The sequence below is a fragment of the Dendronephthya gigantea genome, unplaced genomic scaffold, assembly GCF_004324835.1.
Source record: "Dendronephthya gigantea isolate DGI-Jeju-01 unplaced genomic scaffold, DenGig_1.0 000013F, whole genome shotgun sequence".
NCBI classification, from domain to species: Eukaryota; Metazoa; Cnidaria; class Anthozoa; order Malacalcyonacea; family Nephtheidae; genus Dendronephthya; species Dendronephthya gigantea.
This window is the reverse complement of record NW_021163023.1, coordinates 2,323,653-2,341,457: the sequence shown is the minus strand read 5'-3', so window position 1 is coordinate 2,341,457 and position 17,805 is coordinate 2,323,653. Positions and strand designations below refer to the sequence as shown.

The following is a 17,805-nucleotide window of genomic DNA, read 5'->3' as shown; positions in this document are numbered from 1 at the left end:
TCACAACGGAAACGAATAGCGTAGGTTCAATTCTTGGCAAAACGATGTATAATAAAAGACAATGCCTCTATTTACACAGCTTCGAAGACCCGGGAAAATGTCTAAATTTTACGACGTATTTGTGGCGCTAAATTAAAGCGGACTAAAAATGACCCAAGGTTCACTTAAAGTTGAACTGTCATGGTCAACCAACCACATTATCGAAGCAAACAAATTCAGTATACGGTTGATTGCCTAAATGCGAATAGAAATCTGACCATTGTGAATTTTAGTGCATGATCATGTTATTCAAAGGATTAGTAAAACTTCCTTCAGGAATATGTAAACAGGAAATAATTATCATGACCATGGAATACCAAGTATTTATACCTTTCATATGCAAAGTTATTTGTATGAATAATTGGATTGAGAGTAAATATGTGAAAATTCTTTAGCAACCCCCTGCGGTCCAACCAAAATAGATTAATTTCAGGAGGGGTGACTCTTTTTCAAAACGAATGACGTTTCTTATTTCAGCAGTAGTTTTAGATACTGAGATAAGTAAATTATATAGTTTTGCTATTGTTTTACCAAAACTTTAATGTTCAAAGCAACTAAAAAACGGCTTATCATGAGAAACATTGAAACAAAAAATTGTTAAGAGAGAAGGATATTCTTGACTCAATGAAATAACAACGTTCAACGCAGAAAGATTGATGGCAGTGCTCAATTACCCGTTACAAGAAACCTGCATGGCTCTGTTCGAAGTGTCGTTGAAAGCAGCAGGGTGTCAGTGAAACTATAGCCTCAACAGGTGTAAATTCTAGTTTTTCGTCTAAGCTGTATTAGTGCTTTTACGAACGTAAAATAAATCATGAAACAAAGAGTGAGTGTAAACTAAGTTATGACCCAATTCCTTGTTCCGAGTTATTCGTAAATCTTCCGAAAGCCTTCCGTTTGACAAAAGAAGCCTTGTGGAGTCCTGCTGAGCCAAAGGAAACGCAATGAAAGGCTTGTAGCAACGGGTATTTAGCGATAATTTCTTTCTTCGCAGGAGCAGAGAGAGGCTTAAATTTAACGCCAGTACACACCCCCAACCGCCCCCCATTCGTCATGTCGTGAGAGCTTTTGTCAGTCTAAGAATGGTCCAAGAATGATACATGAGTTTGAGTTCCCGCGTAGAACTGGTTTAACTGGTTCCAGTCCGTCTCTCAAGGCATTGTAAATGATTTAACTCGTACGACGAGGGACTAAACCTCGCTTCCAGATGCTGATTGACAAGTGAGCTCTACGACTACGATACTGCCCTATCACAATCCACAAGTCTCGTTTCAATCATGGACGTCCACTGCAGTTCAACCTAAAATATAAACACAAGATTTCTATACATGATTCCATTGCTTTAGTTAGGAATTTTTCAGTAATTTTTTACGTCACCTCATCTTGTATTTCCTCCATTACTTCTTCGTCTTCGATGTCGTTGTCAAATATTTCAAACTTTGATGAAACATGGCCGTCACCTTAAAAAACAATATTAAACAATAAGAGATGATCCTTACTGGACCTTTAGGAAAAACAGTTCAGAACTGATAGAGCTATCCAGTATAAATAAAGTTAGTTTAGTTTAGGTTTCCTCCTGTAGTAACACTGGATCAATAAGAGATGATCCTTACTGGACTTCTAGGAAGAACAGTTTAGAACTGATAGAGCTATCCTATATAAAGCTATGTTTAGTTGATGGTTGCATTGAGCTCGGTGAAAAACTGGACCATCAAAGAATACATTTTAGAACACACATGCAAGCGAGGCCATTGGATGCAAGGAACTGATAAACGAACGATCCCTTACCTTTTACTTTTGTTAGAGACTCTTTTGTGAGCTTCAGTTTTAAAACTTGGGATGGCGAATCAAAGGACAAAACTTTCCCTTCCTAATTGAAGAAAAGTTAAGCGTATTATAATGTAAACCCTAGGTTTTAAAAGCACTGATAATCTATATCATAATTCATACAAGTCTTTGACCCACCACAAAATCACCACCTTTGTTGCATATTATACACAATTACCTTATATCTTGATATCTCTGGAGTGTACGATTGGGAAAGTTCAATCATCTGTCGAAACGTAAAAAAAATTGAAAAAGACTAGTTTATTTGTCGGGCATATTAAGTTTTTTTGACGTGATTACATATACCCTGATAACTCTCGCCTTTGGGCTAAAACGAGTGAGGTCAACAATATATATTTACTTGCTACAAACACATCAAGATTATCATTATTTTGTACCTTGAACGCTATGGTATCGCCAACTCTCGGAGGACCATGCAACAATGGATAACTTGAAAAATCTTTTTCTGAAACGTTCACGGTGGCCGGTTGGGAATTCTAGTAAAATTAAACCGAAAAATAAGTAAGCCGTCTTTAATTCCTTCTTTCTTTCCTTGGACGAGTTCCACGACAATCTATTCGGGTTCTCTCAATTCTTCCCCGAATTAATTGCGAGAGATCTTTCGCCTGCAAAAACCGGCTAACCTTTGCCCATGAAACAGCTGAGCCATGTGTTCAGCACACGGCTTGATCACCCTAAACACCACATAGCCATCTTCTTCATCGCTACCCACCTTAGTTTGACCATCTTTCCACACCCTTGTGCTTTCCAAAATCAGACTTTTATTAGTGTAAGAATCCTTTCTATGATCTCCTTTTCCTCTCTTTGGCTTTTTACCCGAACCGCCAGTCCTATTTCCTACGACATCTTTTGCATTTGCAGGTTTCGCGGTGGAAAAGTTAAGGTGAGGATTATCTGGCTCGATGGGAGATAGATTTGGCGTGTTATTTGAGGTGGGTATTTCAGCTTCGCGTATGGTCAAAACTCGCGGATGTATCATGGGTTGAACTGCATTGTTCATCAAGTCAGTGGACTCATCCTCATCGTTGTCAAATCTGATGTGGCTGCCTTGATTTGTCCGAGGAATATCTATAAAAGAGTGCAAAGCTTTGTAATGAAACATTATGCATTTGAGAAAAAAATACTTTGGGAACTTTTCATCGAACAAAGTTAGACCCCAATCACAACAGCTAAATGCTGAAAGAAACAAAAGGCTTTCAATATTATTGGCAATCTTCGCATGAAGCAAGACAACTAACTCCCTAATTCAAAGTAGCTCAGTTTTGATTTACTGGAGTGTATACTTTGGATTTGGAGTAAGCCATTAGATATTAAATTTACTATAGCATCCCTCCATGGTTCTCTACTTCTACAGCCATGGTCAACTAATGCAACAATTTACCATTTTTTGCTTTGTTTGTTGTCTCCTTGGTTGCATATCTCTTGGAAAACAAATCATAATTGTTTTCTGGTATTTGACTTGCTGTCCCATTTTCCACCCCTGCCTTATCAGATGTCTCTTCCAATATAACACCAATATCTTTCCCACCATTACTAACAGTTTGTGCTGCTTCCTTTTCAGCTGTTTTTTTGCCACCAAATGATGGATTCCATTGTTGACAACCACTCGCCACCTTCTCCCAGAAGTTGTTCAATCTCTCTGAAACTGATTTGTCTTTCCCTTTTAATGTTGTCTTCTTCTGTTTCTTTTTATATTTTCTCAGTTTTCCCTTTGCTTCAATGCGTAAACTTTCCATGAGCATTGAGTTTTTTCCTACAGCATTTTCTTTGCTTTTATTCTTGCCCATTTTATTCACCACAGAATCTTTAGTTGTGTGCAAGTCTGATTTAGCCTGGGCTACTACGTGTAAGTCAAGCAGTTTTTCACTGTCAGTGTTATTTTCAGATGAATGTTTGGCCTTTTTAATTTTTCGTTTCAAATCAGAACTATCATCACACTTTCTTTTTCTTAAAGAGAGAGCAAAACACTTATTCATGTATGCAGCTATATTTCCCCAAGGTTTTTCAAGAGGATAGATTTTAAAAGGCAGATATTCATTGTTTAAAAGTAGTAGAACTCTACTATGTACAAGAGCAAAATTTTATAGTGAACTCACTTTGAATTTTTTATCTTTTCTTTGATGCTTGTTTTTCTTTGTATTTCATTGTTTGAAATTTGACTTTTATCCTCAATTACACTAGTGGAAGTTAATAAAATGGGACTGAATAATATAAATCCTTTCCAGCACAACTTGAAGCAAAATCAATGTTTCAATACTGTATATTACATACAGAAGAACAAAGCCTTAATTCTAATCCTGCATGTCCATTTAACCTCAAATCCTGACCTCATAAACCTTTCCCTTGATGGCGTCAAACATGATCCATTTAACACAAAGTTTGATTGCTTCCACAAAACTAACATGGTAATCAAACTTTGGGTAGCATCAGACTTTCTGCATTTGATGTTGTTAAAAGAAAGATCTATTATGGTATTACCAACTTCAACTCGCATGACACATCAGTTACAAATGGTAAGTTACTGGCTGTGCAGGTTAGGTTTTCTGTTGTCAACAAGCAAATACATTCTCCTTAAGAGAACATACTTTCCTATGTAACCCGATCCTTGGGATAACTTTCTCCCCAAAAAACTAGCTTTTGTTCAGCTTCTAAAACGAGCAATACATAATACTTACCTTATAACATCATTATCTCTAATAACGTCGATTTTTTCCTGGGACGGGAGGAGAAAATGATCCAGATATAAATCTAGGATAGTGTGACCTGACACGAAGAATTTCTTAGCGATCAAATACTCCAAATCTCTTACAATCTTGCACGAATTTCTGTCTACGAGCATCCAACATTGTTCCGGATTTTTCACGAGAGGCCGCTCAAAAATAAGTCTAACTCGAATCGAGGACATCTTCTAGCTCCAAAACATCTAGATTATATGGTACAGATCCTTTTTGAGGCTGAGCAACAATCAAAAGATAAAATATTCTGCAAAGATTTCCCTCAAACAAACAAAATGTTTTTTGATAAAAAAGATCAAGGATTATGCGCTAGAGGATATCAAATCGATACATTATATTTCATGCGACATAAAGTTTCACCATATTCGCATCTGATCTATATAGATTGTTTATCAACTGTACTATGCAAACTGTACGAAGCCACCTTAACACAATGCACCAAAATATTAGAATTACATGAAGTCTTCATTGCGCGCTTATTTTTTTCGGCAACCAAAATGGAGGTCTCCCGAGGAGTGAACAAAGTTTACTAAGGTTTGAGAGGGAAGTTTAACTCAATCTGTTGATAATAACCTTCTATACTTATTTCACATTTAATTTTCTATCCCCTGAAGTGCATTAATTATTTAAAGTTTTAAACCACGGCAAAATATTGATTAAAATATTAGGTATTTAACTTATTTTGTCAAACAAATCAAGAAAGTACTACTTAATCCAGGAAAGTACTATGCAATGTCGAAAACCAAACAAAAATGCAAGACGCCGGGCGATAATACAAGTACCCCGAAAGTTAAGTTAAAGAAAGGTTTGGGCAAACCAACTGGGACAGCTTATTTACAAGTTTTTGGAAGTGGAGGTGGCGACACCAGTCCTTCTGTATATCTGTTTGCTGATTCACAAAGGTAGAACTTCTATTTCAAGTATCTAAGAGGTTTATTAATACCAGGCCAGCTTGCATGGGAACCTACTACCTATCTCACTACTCCATTGTAACCTACTACCTAACTCACCGTAGTATCCAGGTTGTTCTTGGCGCAAGACTTTCTAGTTGTTCTAGACCACTTTGTCATCAGTACTGGGCTATCTTGTATAAATGTGTTAGGCCCAGCATGTATGTGTGATCGTGTAGCACAACTCTGAAGTGCCAATACTTCTATTTCATGTACTCCAGGTATGTCTTCAGTTGTGGCGAAGGGACACAGCGTCTGTTTCACGAGCACAAACTAAGACTTGGTAAGATAAACAACCTGTTCTTGACTCAGTTATCATGGCAGAGCCTTGGCGGGTTGCCTGGGTTACTCCTGACATTACGAGAAGCAGGCAAGCAATCGCTGGCTGTTCATGGCCCACTTGGTCTAAAAGACTTCATAACTGCAAGTCAATGTTTCATGCCAATGTATAATGTTGACCTGAAGTGTGTGGAATTTGGGGACAAGAATGAAGCGATTTATGAAGATGAAAATATTCTTGTGAAAGCAATATCAGTTGAAGGTAATTGAATCAAATTACAGGTGTATCTCTACTGCAAGTCTATTGTTTTTCTCGGCCCTATTTTTCATACCTGTTGTCTCTTTCAGGAGAAAATAAAGACAAATTTTTTCTTGATTCCCGAATGACTAAAATTTGTGATCCCAATTTTGAGTCAACAATTGACAGCAGATCAAAACTAGATGGTTGCGTACATACAGAACAATGCCATTCCAAGCGTCTAAAGCTTGATGTAAAAGCAAGGACTATTGTCAGTTACATATGTGAATTGGTTGCACTGCCTGGGAAAATGAATGTCAAGAAAGCTTTGGAATTAGGCGTTCCAAAAGGTCCTCTCTTGGGAAAGTTACAAAAGGGTCAGGATGTCACATTGAAAGATGGCTCAGTGGTAAGTATTGACTTATCAACTGAATCAATGTGGTTTTATTCAACTCCTTTGTAAATTCAGGTGAAAGCAGTGGATATCATGGAAAAGTCCTCGGGTAGTTGTGTGTTTTGTATCGTCGACTGTCCAAGTGAAAACAACTTGAAACAGTTGGAAAACAACCAGGAACTTGTTTCGCACGAGGAAGACAGAAAGAAAGAGACTCCAGTGATCATCATCCATCTCAGTCCAGCTCATGTTGTTCAGACAGAAGCCTATCAGGCTTGGATAAACAGGTAGACAGGAACTCATGCAAAATCCTTTCAATTATCTACTGGGGAAGAGTGATATGGTGTATTTAACAGTTATCAGAAAGATATCATTTAGTGGGTTACAGAAGTAATGCTGGTACTGACTGGCATGACCTGGTTGACCTCATGTAGATCTTACCCATTGTAGATTTGGTGATAGTTGTCAACACTTATTCCTCAATTCTGGAATGTGTCCTCCAAAGATTTCTATGTTTTCCCAACTGGGTATTCAGTATTCTCTGAATCAGCTGGACCCTGAAATATTTCCACGATTATTTAATGCCTCCAATGCCTCAGTAAGTATATATATATATAGGAATGCCTGCATATACCTCAAAATAATCCAACTAAGAAGTTGCTAAACTTGAAGGTCTATGAAAACCCACAACTAATCCATCCCTGATAAATGAACTCGTATTAATCTTTACTCAACTTCAGGAAACCCCCAGCCAAGGAACTGACAAAGCCAACTGGACTGTTGGTGAACCTTTTCTGATATACCACTTACGACCAGCACCGCAATTAGGTTATAGCCGAACAGATATCTCAAGTAAATGGAACATTCTTGTTGAAAAAGTATTGAAAAGACAACATTGTTTGGGACGAACTGAAGACGTCACGAGTGATGAAATTGAGGCAGCTTTGAAGGATTTTATCAACCCAGAGAAAAAGATTTGTAGAAAGGGAATGAGCTCAGTAAACGTAGTGTAGAAACTTCAAACGCATCGTTGATTGACGAATTTCATGATATGGATAAAGATTTTAGTGTTGTGTTTCTGGGAACGGGTGCTTCGCAGCCGTCAAAATATAGAAATGTTAGCTGCACGCTTGTGAATCTAAGGTAAGTTTGAACTAACACATCACTGTGAACTAATATCTTACATCGAGAAAGTGCCTTTAGCCTTTCACTTTGCGGTCAATATCCATCCATTTGTTAACGATAGATTTCTTGTTTCGTTCTAGTAAAGATAAAGTGATTTTACTTGATTGTGGAGAAGGAAGCTACGGTCAACTATATCGTCATTATGGTCCACGTTTGGACGATGTACTACGAAAATTGTGCTGTGTTTTTATATCGCATATTCATGCTGACCATCATTTGGTAGGAAACTTGTGGTTTATTTCTTGTTTAAATCACCAAAAAAAAACAGCAGAGGAATTGAATCGACTTTCCTGCGAAAACAACAACGAAAAAAACAATAATTTATCATATGATCGAAACCTTGTGTATTAGGAAGAAACATATCTAATCTATCATCTTTATTACCAGGGTCTTGTAAAGATTCTTCGGGCATGGGAAAGTTGTACACAATCCTCAGAGGTGATTGTTCTGTGATATGCGTCTTTTTTGTTGTGTTTCGTAGTCACAATTCTTTCGAAACCATGTGTAATTGTTTGATCTTATAGACCGCAGAGAAACCGGACCCTATCGTTGTAATTGGTCCACCGTCACTTTGGAGATGGTTGCAATATTACGGCAGTTTTTGTGAAACTCTACACCTGAGGTGGTTGATGATAACCAAGGAAGTCCATACCATACCATACCATACCATACCATACCATACCATACCATACCATACCACACCGTACCATACCATACCATACCATACCATACCACACCACACCGTACCATACCATACCATACCATACCATACCATACCATACCATAGCATACCATAGCATACCATACCATACCATACCATACCATACCATACCATACCATACCATACCACACCACACCGTACCATACCATACCATACCATACCATACCATACCATACCATACCACACCGTACCATACCATACCATACCATACCATACCATACCATAGCATACCATAGCATACCATAGCATACCATACCACACCGTACCATACCATACCATACCATACCATACCATAACCATACCATACTATAACCATACCATACCACACTCATATCTTCATATTTTCTTCAGATTCTACGATTCCTGCAAGTTTCCAACTAACGAACATGCTGAAAACAGCACTCTATCATCGCTATTAGATTCAAAGGTTCTTAATGAAATATTCCTATTATTCTGTACGAGGCTTCCTACTCAATGATCATCAGTTTGCCTAATCTATCAACAATTCACCAGCATTCTAGTCGATCATTCTCGTGGTCATTTCCCATTCATTCCATCGCAGGTATCCATCGTGCCAGTAAAGCATTGCCCACGAGCTTTTGGTTTTGTTCTGTCCCACAAGAAAGGCTGGAAACTAGTGTATTCCGGGGACACCAGGCCTTGTCGTGGCCTCATAGAGAAAGGGTCACATGCAACACTTCTTATCCACGAAGCCACGTTAGAAGACAATTTACATGCAGAAGCATTGGCTAAACAACACAGGTAGGTTTATCCTGGTTGCCATGCAGAAAAAATATAAGTCAGAGAAACGGTCTGAGAGTTTTCTCTCTGTTCAAGTTGTTGGTTCTGTTCTACGACTCTCAAATCACAACTTATAGCAAACCTGCTGTTCCCGTTGGCATTGAAACTCTCTGAAGTTCATAATCAACTAATTCATGATTCTCTTCGTCCTATATAGTACGACTTCAGAAGCTATAAGCTGTGGTCAGGAGATGCAAACGAAGTTCACAATATTGAATCATTTCAGTCAACGTTATCCAAAGATTCCTGTTTTCAGTGAAAAATTCAACGACTGTGTTGGAATTGCATTCGACCAGATGGAAGTAAGCAACTACTATGTTCTCTCATACAATGCCTAACATCCACAGCTTTCATCTAACGCTGGATGCTGGGCTTCGATTCTAGAAGACTTTTCAGCGTGCTTGATGACTGCTGATCTCTTGTTAACCCACTTTAGCAAGCAATGTACTCAGACGTACCTGCACAATTGAATCGTGTTATTTTTACTTATTTTAGGTAGACTTTCAAAACCTTAAAGTTTTACCGAAATTGCTCAAACCTTTGCAAGATATTTTCAAAGATGAACTGGACGAACAGTGTTAGTTAAAATCCAGCTGCGAAAAGGCGCAGTGGGATCCTCGTGAGAAGATGGGAATGGCTAAAATATTAACTCGTAAATAAGGAAAAGAATGTAATAAAGTTAAAATATTACACTAAAAATATACTTACACTAAAATATACAATATTTTACAACATGAAAATACACGTTTGATATTAAGCACTGTAGTTTCCCGTTTTGAATATAAGTTAAATGGAATGAAAACATTCATCAGAAATATATACTCTTTCTGAAACAAAGGAATAACTAAATGACCCAAAATCAGGACACGTAGTTCTTCCTTTGCATGTGGTATCAAACTTATTGTTTATCAAAGTTATTTATTTTGGTTCCGATGGATTAAACCAATTCATGTCTGTTTAGAACTGACTCAAGGTGTACGATAAAAACATATCCTCCTAGCCTTGGATTATGTTTTTTAAGATACAAGCCAGTGGACTAGAGCTTACCTTTATGAGGTGGAATATAGCTCTCTGGCTACTGTGTTATATCCGAGTTTCCCAAGGCCTTGAATCAGCGATTCGTATCCCTTGTCAGGATAACTTTCTTGCCATATCCGAAGCATTTGATAAGCCTGTTCTTGTATTCCACCGTTTTTGAAATCATGTTCAATCTCCGTGAGCTGGTCTTCTCGCAGTTCTAGCGTTCGACCCAGTTTCTTCCATTTTTCCTGCACGCGTTTAGCCACTTCGTCAAGCTTCGCGTTTGGGATCGGGCCCTCGGGAACATCCGTATGTCGTCGTTTCCGATTGTTGGACGGGGACGTCGGCAGAACGACGCCACTCGATGAAGATGTACGACTTGGAGAAATTGAACCTAAATACGATCAACGATGATAAAAAAATAATCTTTGTCTACCTTGGATAGCTCTGTCAGTTCTAAACTGTTCTTCCTAGAGGTCCAGTAAAGGCGGTTTTCCACTAGGCGGAATTTTTCGATCGAACGAAATTTTTCGCTCAATTTTCTTTTCAATTGTGAGAAGTCGACCGAAGCGGATTCGCTTGACCGACCACAATTGAAAAGAAAATTGAACGAAAAATTTCATTCGATCGAAAAATTCCGCCTAGTGGAAAACCGCCTTTAGAGTCGAGTTAGTCGTTATCCGGCGAACTCGACCATGGTCGAGTTAGTCGTTTTCCGGGGAACTCGACCATGGTCGAGTTAGTCGTTTTCCGGCGAACTCGACCATGGTCGAATTAGTCGTTTTCCGGCCAAATCGACCATGGTCGAATTAGTCGTTTTTCGGCGAACTCGACCATGGTCGAATTAGTCGTTTTCCGGCGAACTCGACCATGGTCGAATTAGTCGTTTTCCGGCGAACTCGACCATGGTCGAAATAGTCGTTTTCCGGCGAACTCGACCATGGTTGAGTTAGTCGTTTTTCCGGCGAACTCGACCATGGTCGAGTTAGTCGTTTTCCGGCGAACTCGACCATGGTCGAAATAGTCGTTTTCCGGCGAACTCGACCATGGTTGAGTTAGTCGTTTTCCGGCGAACTCGACCATGGTCGAGTTAGTCGTTTTCCGGCAAACTCGACCATGGTCGAAATAGTCGTTTTCCGGCGAACTCGACCATGGTCGAGTTAGTCGTTTTCCGGCGAACTCGACCATGGTCGAGTTAGTCGTTTTCCGGCGAACTCGACCATGGTCGAGTTAGTCGTTTTCCGGCGAACTCGACCATGGTCGAGTTAGTCGTTTTCCGGCGAACTCGACATGGTCGAGTTAGTCGTTTTCCGGCGAACTCGACCATGGTCGAGTTAGTCGTTTTCCGGCGAACTCGACCATGGTCGAGTTAGTCGTTTTCCGGCGAACTCGACCATGGTCGAGTTAGTCGTTTTCCGGCGAACTCGACCATGGTCGAATTAGTCGTTTTCCGGCGAACTCGACCATTGGTCGAATACGCCGTTTTCCGGCCAATTCGACCATTGTCGAAGTCGTCATTTTCCGGCTAATTCGACCATGGTCGTATTCGCCGTTTTTCGGATAATTCGACCATGGTCGTATACGTCATTTTCCGGCGAACTCGACCATGGTCGAGTTAGTCGTTTTCCGGCGAACTCGACCATGGTCGAATTAGTCGTTTTCCGGCGAACTCGACCATGGTCGAGTTAGTGGTTTTCCGGCGAACTCGACCATGATCGAGTTAGTCGTTTTCCGGCGAACTCGTCCATGGTCGAATTAGTCGTTTTCCGGCGAACTCGACCATGGTCGAGTTAGTCGTTTTCCGGCGAACTCGACCATGGTCGAGTTAGTCGTTTTCCGGCGAACTCGACCATGGTCGAATTAGTCGTTTTCCGGCGAACTCGACCATGGTCGAGTTAGTCGTTTTCCGGCGAACTCGACCATGGTCGAATTAGTCGTTTTCCGGCGAATTAAACCATGGTCGAATTAGTCGTTTTCCGGCGAATTCGACCATGGTCGAATTAGTCGTTTTCCGGCGAACTCGACCATGGTCGAATACGCCGTTTTCCGGCCAATTCGACCATTGTCGAAGTCGTCATTTTCCGGCTAATTCGACCATGGTCGTATTCGCCGTTTTCCGGATAATTCGACCATGGTCGTATACGTCATTTTCCGGCGAACTCGACCATGGTCGAGTTAGTCATTTTCCGGCGAACTCGACCATGGTCGAATTAGTCGTTTTCCGGCGAACTCGACCATGGTCGAGTTAGTGGTTTTCCGGCGAACTCGACCATGATCGAGTTAGTCGTTTTCCGGCGAACTCGTCCATGGTCGAATTAGTCGTTTTCCGGCGAACTCGACCATGGTCGAGTTAGTCGTTTTCCGGCGAACTCGACCATGGTCGAGTTAGTCGTTTTCCGGCGAACTCGACCATGGTCGAATTAGTCGTTTTCCGGCGAACTCGACCATGGTCGAGTTAGTCGTTTTCCGGCGAACTCGACCATGGTCGAATTAGTCGTTTTCCGGCGAATTAAACCATGGTCGAATTAGTCGTTTTCCGGCGAATTCGACCCTGGTCGAATTAGTCGTTTTCCGGCGAATTCGACCATGGTCGAATTAGTCGTTTTCCGGCGAACTCGACCATGGTCGAATACGCCGTTTTCCGGCCAATTCGACCATTGTCGAAGTCGTCATTTTCCGGCTAATTCGACCATGGTCGTATTCGCCGTTTTCCGGATAATTCGACCATGGTCGTATACGTCATTTTCCGGCGAACTCGACCATGGTCGAGTTAGTCGTTTTCCGGCGAACTCGACCATGGTCGAGTTAGTCGTTTTCCGGCGAACTCGACCATGGTCGAGTTAGTGGTTTTCCGGCGAACTCGACCATGATCGAGTTAGTCGTTTTCCGGCGAACTCGTCCATGGTCGAATTAGTCGTTTTCCGGCGAACTCGACCATGGTCGAGTTAGTCGTTTTCCGGCGAACTCGACCATGGTCGAGTTAGTCGTTTTCCGGCGAACTCGACCATGGTCGAATTAGTCGTTTTCCGGCGAACTCGACATGGTCGAGTTAGTCGTTCCGGCGAACTCGACCATGGTCGAATTAGTCGTTTTCCGGCGAACTCCGAGGTCGATTAGTCGTTTTCCGGCGAATTGACCTGGTCGAATTAGTCGTTTTCCGCGAACCGGACCATGGGTCGAATTAGTCGTTTTCCGGCGAACTCGACCATGGTCGAATACGCCGTTTTCCGGCCAATTCGACCATTGTCGAAGTCGTCATTTTCCGGCTAATTCGACCATGGTCGTATTCGCCGTTTTCCGGATAATTCGACCATGGTCGTATACGTCATTTTCCGGCGAACTCGACCATGGTCGTATTCGCCGTTTTCTAGACTATACTGGATAGCTCTATCAGTTCTAAACTGTTCTTCCTAGAGGTCCAGTAAGGATCATCTCTTATTGATCCAGTGTTACTACAGGAGGAAACCTAAACTAAAACTAACTTTATTTATACTGGATGCTCTATCAGTTCTAAACTGTTCTTCCTAGAGGTCCAGTAAGGATCATCTCTTATTGATCCAGTGTTACTACAGGAGGAAACCTAAACTAAACTAACTTTATTTATACTGGATAGCTCTATCAGTTCTAAACTGATCTTCCTAGAGGTCCAGTAAGGATCATCTCTTATTGATCCAGTGTTACTACAGGAGGAAACCTAAATTAAACTAACTTTATTTATACTGGATAACTCTATCAGTTCTAAACTGTTCTTCCTAGAGGTCCAGTAAGGATCATCTCTTATTGATCCAGTGTTACTACAGGGAAACCTAAACTAAACTAACTTTTTTATACTGGATAGCTCTATCAGTTCTAAACTGATCTTCCTAGAGGTCCAGTAAGGATCATCTCTTATTGATCCAGTGTTACTACAGGAGGAAACCTAAACTAAACTAACTTTATTTATACTGGATAGCTCTATCAGTTCTAAACTGATCTTCCTAGAGGTCCAGTAAGGATCATCTCTTATTGATCCAGTGTTCTTCTCAACTCAACTCACCAGCATATCCGATCATATCATCTTCTACATTTCTTTGGCTGGACGAAGGTAACTCATCCAGCAACCGTCGCTCAACACTACCAAAACTATTGACATTTGCACTTCGACCAACGCTGTACATTGCGGCGATGAAATCGTTGGCATTCCCGCCCCGTTTCTTGTAGTCATCCCGCAATTTGGTAAAGGGATCATCCTGATCCTTGAACTTCATGTCAATCTCGAGAGAAGTGTAGCCCAGGGCACGAGCAATATCCTCCCAAACACCATCACCCAAGTCCTGTTCTGATTTTATACTGAGAATATCTAAACACAAAAGGATAAAGGTTTTATTAGAAATTAGAATTTTCACAATGAGATTTCTGACAGCATGATAGCTGTCCGTTCAAAGGAAGGAGATACCTTAAATGTTTTGCAATTCTCCACTATCCATATTCATTTAATGGTAATAAATAAATCTTTGTTATAAAATCACTAGTGAAATAGAAGTCAGGATCCACAATTGCTGTTCTTTAAAGCTTTATGAAAAACAGTCTCCATACTAACCTAGAGGATTGACTTTTCATCAACACATTAGGATTATTTACATTAGGAAATAAATATATTTTACATGTGTATTTCATTACTTTATATCTGTCACTATTCCAAACACCAAAATACTCAGGTCTTTGGTATTCAAATTCTATTTCATTTCATCATATTTGAACTGCCAATCAAACTTACTTGCCAGTTCTTGACTGAGCTGACTCTCCCAGTTCATTTGCTGGTTCACCACAGCATGTGTCCTGTTTAGACCATTGTTTGAAGATTGGGTTCTTGCTTGACTTGATGGAGGCTGAATGGATGAGAAGAAAATTGGATTCAACCAAATGAACTCTATAATTCATGATAATATACAGTTCTTGCCATCGATTACTCATTAATTCCACAGTGAAATTGATTCATTCTGGGTGGCATTTCAAAGAACATTTGATAAGTGATGCATTTGATAAGTAATTGCAGTAAAAGTAGTTGGGTCAAAACAATTCTTCAGTGAAATCGATTCATTCTGGGTGGCATTTCAAAGAACATTTGATAAGTAATGCATTTGATGAGTAATTGCAGTGAAAGTGGTTGGGTCAAACTAATTCTAGATGCATCAACTTGGTAGTTAAAACTATATTACCATTCATCCTAAAGCAAACACACATACTACACTTCTTAACTTACTTTTGTCAGCACAAAATCAAACAGGATTTCCACTTCGCTGTTATCAAGAACTCTTTCAATGAAAATTTTTCCAACCGTGTTCATCTCAGGAGTTCTTGGGCAAACAAATTTGCAAGCAAATTGTTTGTTAAATGGACGTCCGGTGAAAAATTCTCGTTGCGTCAACGTCTCTTCACCAAAATCAGCATTTCCTTCGAACAAATTTGAAACAATTCTAAAATAAATTAGAAAATAAAAGAGGTGAATGGACTAAATAACTAATTATTACAAACAGCACACATTAAGGTTCAGGAAATTTGCGAAATGACCTTGCGTAAATTACCTGATTTGGAGCAAACCACTTTTCACCATTCTTAGACCACTGCTTCCAACAAAAACCGGGTAATTGCCGATACTTTCAGCTTCCATATCCTTTTTGTAACAGAGACAACAAAGTCCAAATGACTCATCCCCACTATGTTCAGACATAAATGCCTGAAAACTGACACAGAATTCAAAATTTGGATAAAAGAACGAAGCTCCTATCTTTGCCTCGTGTATTGCCGAATCTAGAACACTCCACAAAACTTTAAAGAATGTAAAGTGTTTGACCGGGAATGACACGTACAAATGATGATCTGGAGATTCGAATATTCTATAATTTGGCGCAAATGGTTTCCACTCTAACAGCTGGCCCTCCGCAGTGGAACTCTGCCAAAATGTCAAATGGGGTCGCCCACAGTTTTCTTTGATTTCTTTACCATGTGGCAATGGAAGTTGAACTTCAACTGGCTCAATGCTATCAGGGTTGAACTCATGTCCTGTCGGCCCAAGTTTAACAACAGGTGCAGCCAAAGCACAACTGGTTGGATCATCGTGATCAATGTCATATGGTCCATCAGCGTACATAACCTTGACAGTCGCATGAATATCGTATTTCATGGCCGACCCAGGGAAGGTTACTTTTACACCAGGGACTTCAGGAATCTCAAGAGTTCCTCCCACCCCTGCAAAAATCATTTTCGATGCCTCAGGGTAGCATGCATTCACAACCGCAGTATAAAAGCTAAAATGAGTTGTTTTGAGTTTAACAACATTACCACCAACAACTTCATACTGATTTGGAATTAGCTGTTCCCATCGTGGATCCTCGTCAATACTAGTATTGCTACATAGACATGTAATTGCTGCATTCTTGTCTGGCGAGGATGTTGTTGGCAGGAAAATTATCGCTGGGTCTTCAGGGTAAAATTTTGCCCCATGTGGTTTGATTTGTACAATCGGACTGCAAATCATCTGGGTGGAATTAACTGCAGGTGAATATGAATCATTGTTTATGATTTCAAGGCTAAAATCTGAGCGGACATGACCACTAAGGTTATCCATTGGAATAAAGACATGAACATCACCAAGAGTTACATGGTGTTTACCAGATGTTACAACATCAATACAGTTCGCGAAACCATCTTTGTATGGTATTTCTTCGCTTGAAATATTGTCCAAGCCATTCCTGCAAGATGTTTCCCCCAAGTTTCCTTTGAGAGTATTCCTGCAACAGTTCTTTTGCAAATGTTTGAATCCTAAAAATCTCATACCAGCTGAGATGATGGTTCTACCATTAACCATAAATTGTAAAAAGTCAAGAATGGTTACTAAAAGTCATGGCCGGCATGATGCATTGCATGGAAAAGAAAATGTAAAAAAAACTTTTGAAGACACTATCTATAAGAACATCACAACACAACTTGATCACAACCTGACCACAATCATACCTAAAAAAATAAAAAGAGAAATGTCTGTTTAATACATTAAAATTGTCTCTTACGTTCTGTATTTATCAACTCCAATTTTAAATAGTTATAAACAATAAAATGAAACATACATCGTAAAAATGTACCGGCAATATCGCGGAGAAACTTTAATTTGAAGAAAATTGCTTCGGTAAAAAGTGATAGTACAAAGAAGAGTTTGAAACAGAAAATACATACCAGCAAAATTTGAAAGTCGCGGTTCCACGATGACCTTCGTCAATGGCCAAAAATGGTCGAATTACACTCGATATTTTCAAGTATTAACACAAAAACAAACCGCTTAAAACATACCAGAGACGTAAACGGCATTATACCTTTCGTACAGCGTATTTAAATTTGTTTTAAAAACAAAAAATATCAAAAAATGTCAACAAAGATTTTGGAATATTTTCCCAGACTTTAATTATAAATTTTGAAAAAATTGGAGCGATGCTTCCGTTCGAACAAAGCTGTTTTTCTTTCCTCCAAGTTTTCCTTCCTGAAACTTCCTGTACTTTTTAGTGCAATTAAAATTGTCAGGAGGTAACCAAAGCCAGTGTTTTTTAAGTTTTTAATGAAACAAA

At 39.8% G+C, this 17,805-nt stretch overlaps 3 protein-coding genes across 3 annotated transcripts; 1 reads left to right on the top strand and 2 right to left on the bottom strand.

Moving 5' to 3' along the window:
• Nucleotides 1-559: 559 nt before the first annotated feature.
• Nucleotides 560-5,709, bottom strand: LOC114519361 (coilin-like). The gene is made up of 10 exons (XM_028539483.1): nt 5,633-5,709; nt 4,563-4,810; nt 3,984-4,064; nt 3,269-3,834; nt 2,600-2,955; nt 2,265-2,363; nt 2,045-2,092; nt 1,828-1,909; nt 1,417-1,499; nt 560-1,339 (listed from the first exon to the last, which is right to left on the bottom strand). The coding sequence occupies exons 2-10, from the start codon at nt 4,790-4,792 to the stop codon at nt 1,274-1,276; spliced, it is 1,611 nt and encodes a 536-aa protein (XP_028395284.1). The 5' UTR covers nt 4,793-4,810; nt 5,633-5,709; the 3' UTR covers nt 560-1,273.
• On the top strand, nt 5,104-9,994 carry LOC114519444 (zinc phosphodiesterase ELAC protein 2-like). The gene is given in 14 exon segments (XM_028539570.1): nt 5,104-5,524; nt 5,794-6,113; nt 6,200-6,498; nt 6,559-6,770; nt 6,934-7,081; nt 7,224-7,499; nt 7,502-7,626; nt 7,749-7,887; nt 8,056-8,106; nt 8,193-8,375; nt 8,616-8,816; nt 8,952-9,151; nt 9,348-9,492; nt 9,686-9,994. Coding segments are annotated over 14 exon segments (2,556 nt in total). The 5' UTR covers nt 5,104-5,354; the 3' UTR covers nt 9,773-9,994.
• LOC114519360 lies at nt 7,525-17,629 on the bottom strand. The gene is made up of 7 exons (XM_028539482.1): nt 17,420-17,629; nt 15,775-17,203; nt 15,453-15,666; nt 14,967-15,078; nt 14,247-14,549; nt 10,238-10,604; nt 7,525-7,744 (listed from the first exon to the last, which is right to left on the bottom strand). Exons 2-6 carry the CDS (start codon nt 17,055-17,057, stop codon nt 10,240-10,242), a joined length of 2,277 nt encoding a protein of 758 aa, XP_028395283.1. The 5' UTR covers nt 17,058-17,203; nt 17,420-17,629; the 3' UTR covers nt 7,525-7,744; nt 10,238-10,239.
• Between the last annotated feature and the right edge of the window lie 176 nt (nt 17,630-17,805).

Bases quoted from the DNA above. Each gene is read 5' to 3' on its own strand.
- LOC114519361 (XM_028539483.1), bottom strand. From the start codon at position 4,792: ATGTCCTCGATTCGAGTTAGACTTATTTTTGAGCGGCCTCTCGTGAAA. The intron at 3,835-3,983 runs GTGAGTTCACTA...TCTCTCTTTAAG, and splicing joins GAAAAGATAAAAAATTCAAA to AAAAAGAAAGTGTGATGATA. The intron at 1,500-1,827 runs GTAAGGGATCGT...TTGTTTTTTAAG, and splicing joins GTCTCTAACAAAAGTAAAAG to GTGACGGCCATGTTTCATCA.
- LOC114519360 (XM_028539482.1), bottom strand. From the start codon at position 17,057: ATGGTTAATGGTAGAACCATCATCTCAGCTGGTATGAGATTTTTAGGA. The intron at 15,079-15,452 runs GTAAGTTAAGAA...TCATCCATTCAG, and splicing joins TTGATTTTGTGCTGACAAAA to CCTCCATCAAGTCAAGCAAG. The intron at 14,550-14,966 runs GTAAGTTTGATT...TTTTGTGTTTAG, and splicing joins GCTCAGTCAAGAACTGGCAA to ATATTCTCAGTATAAAATCA.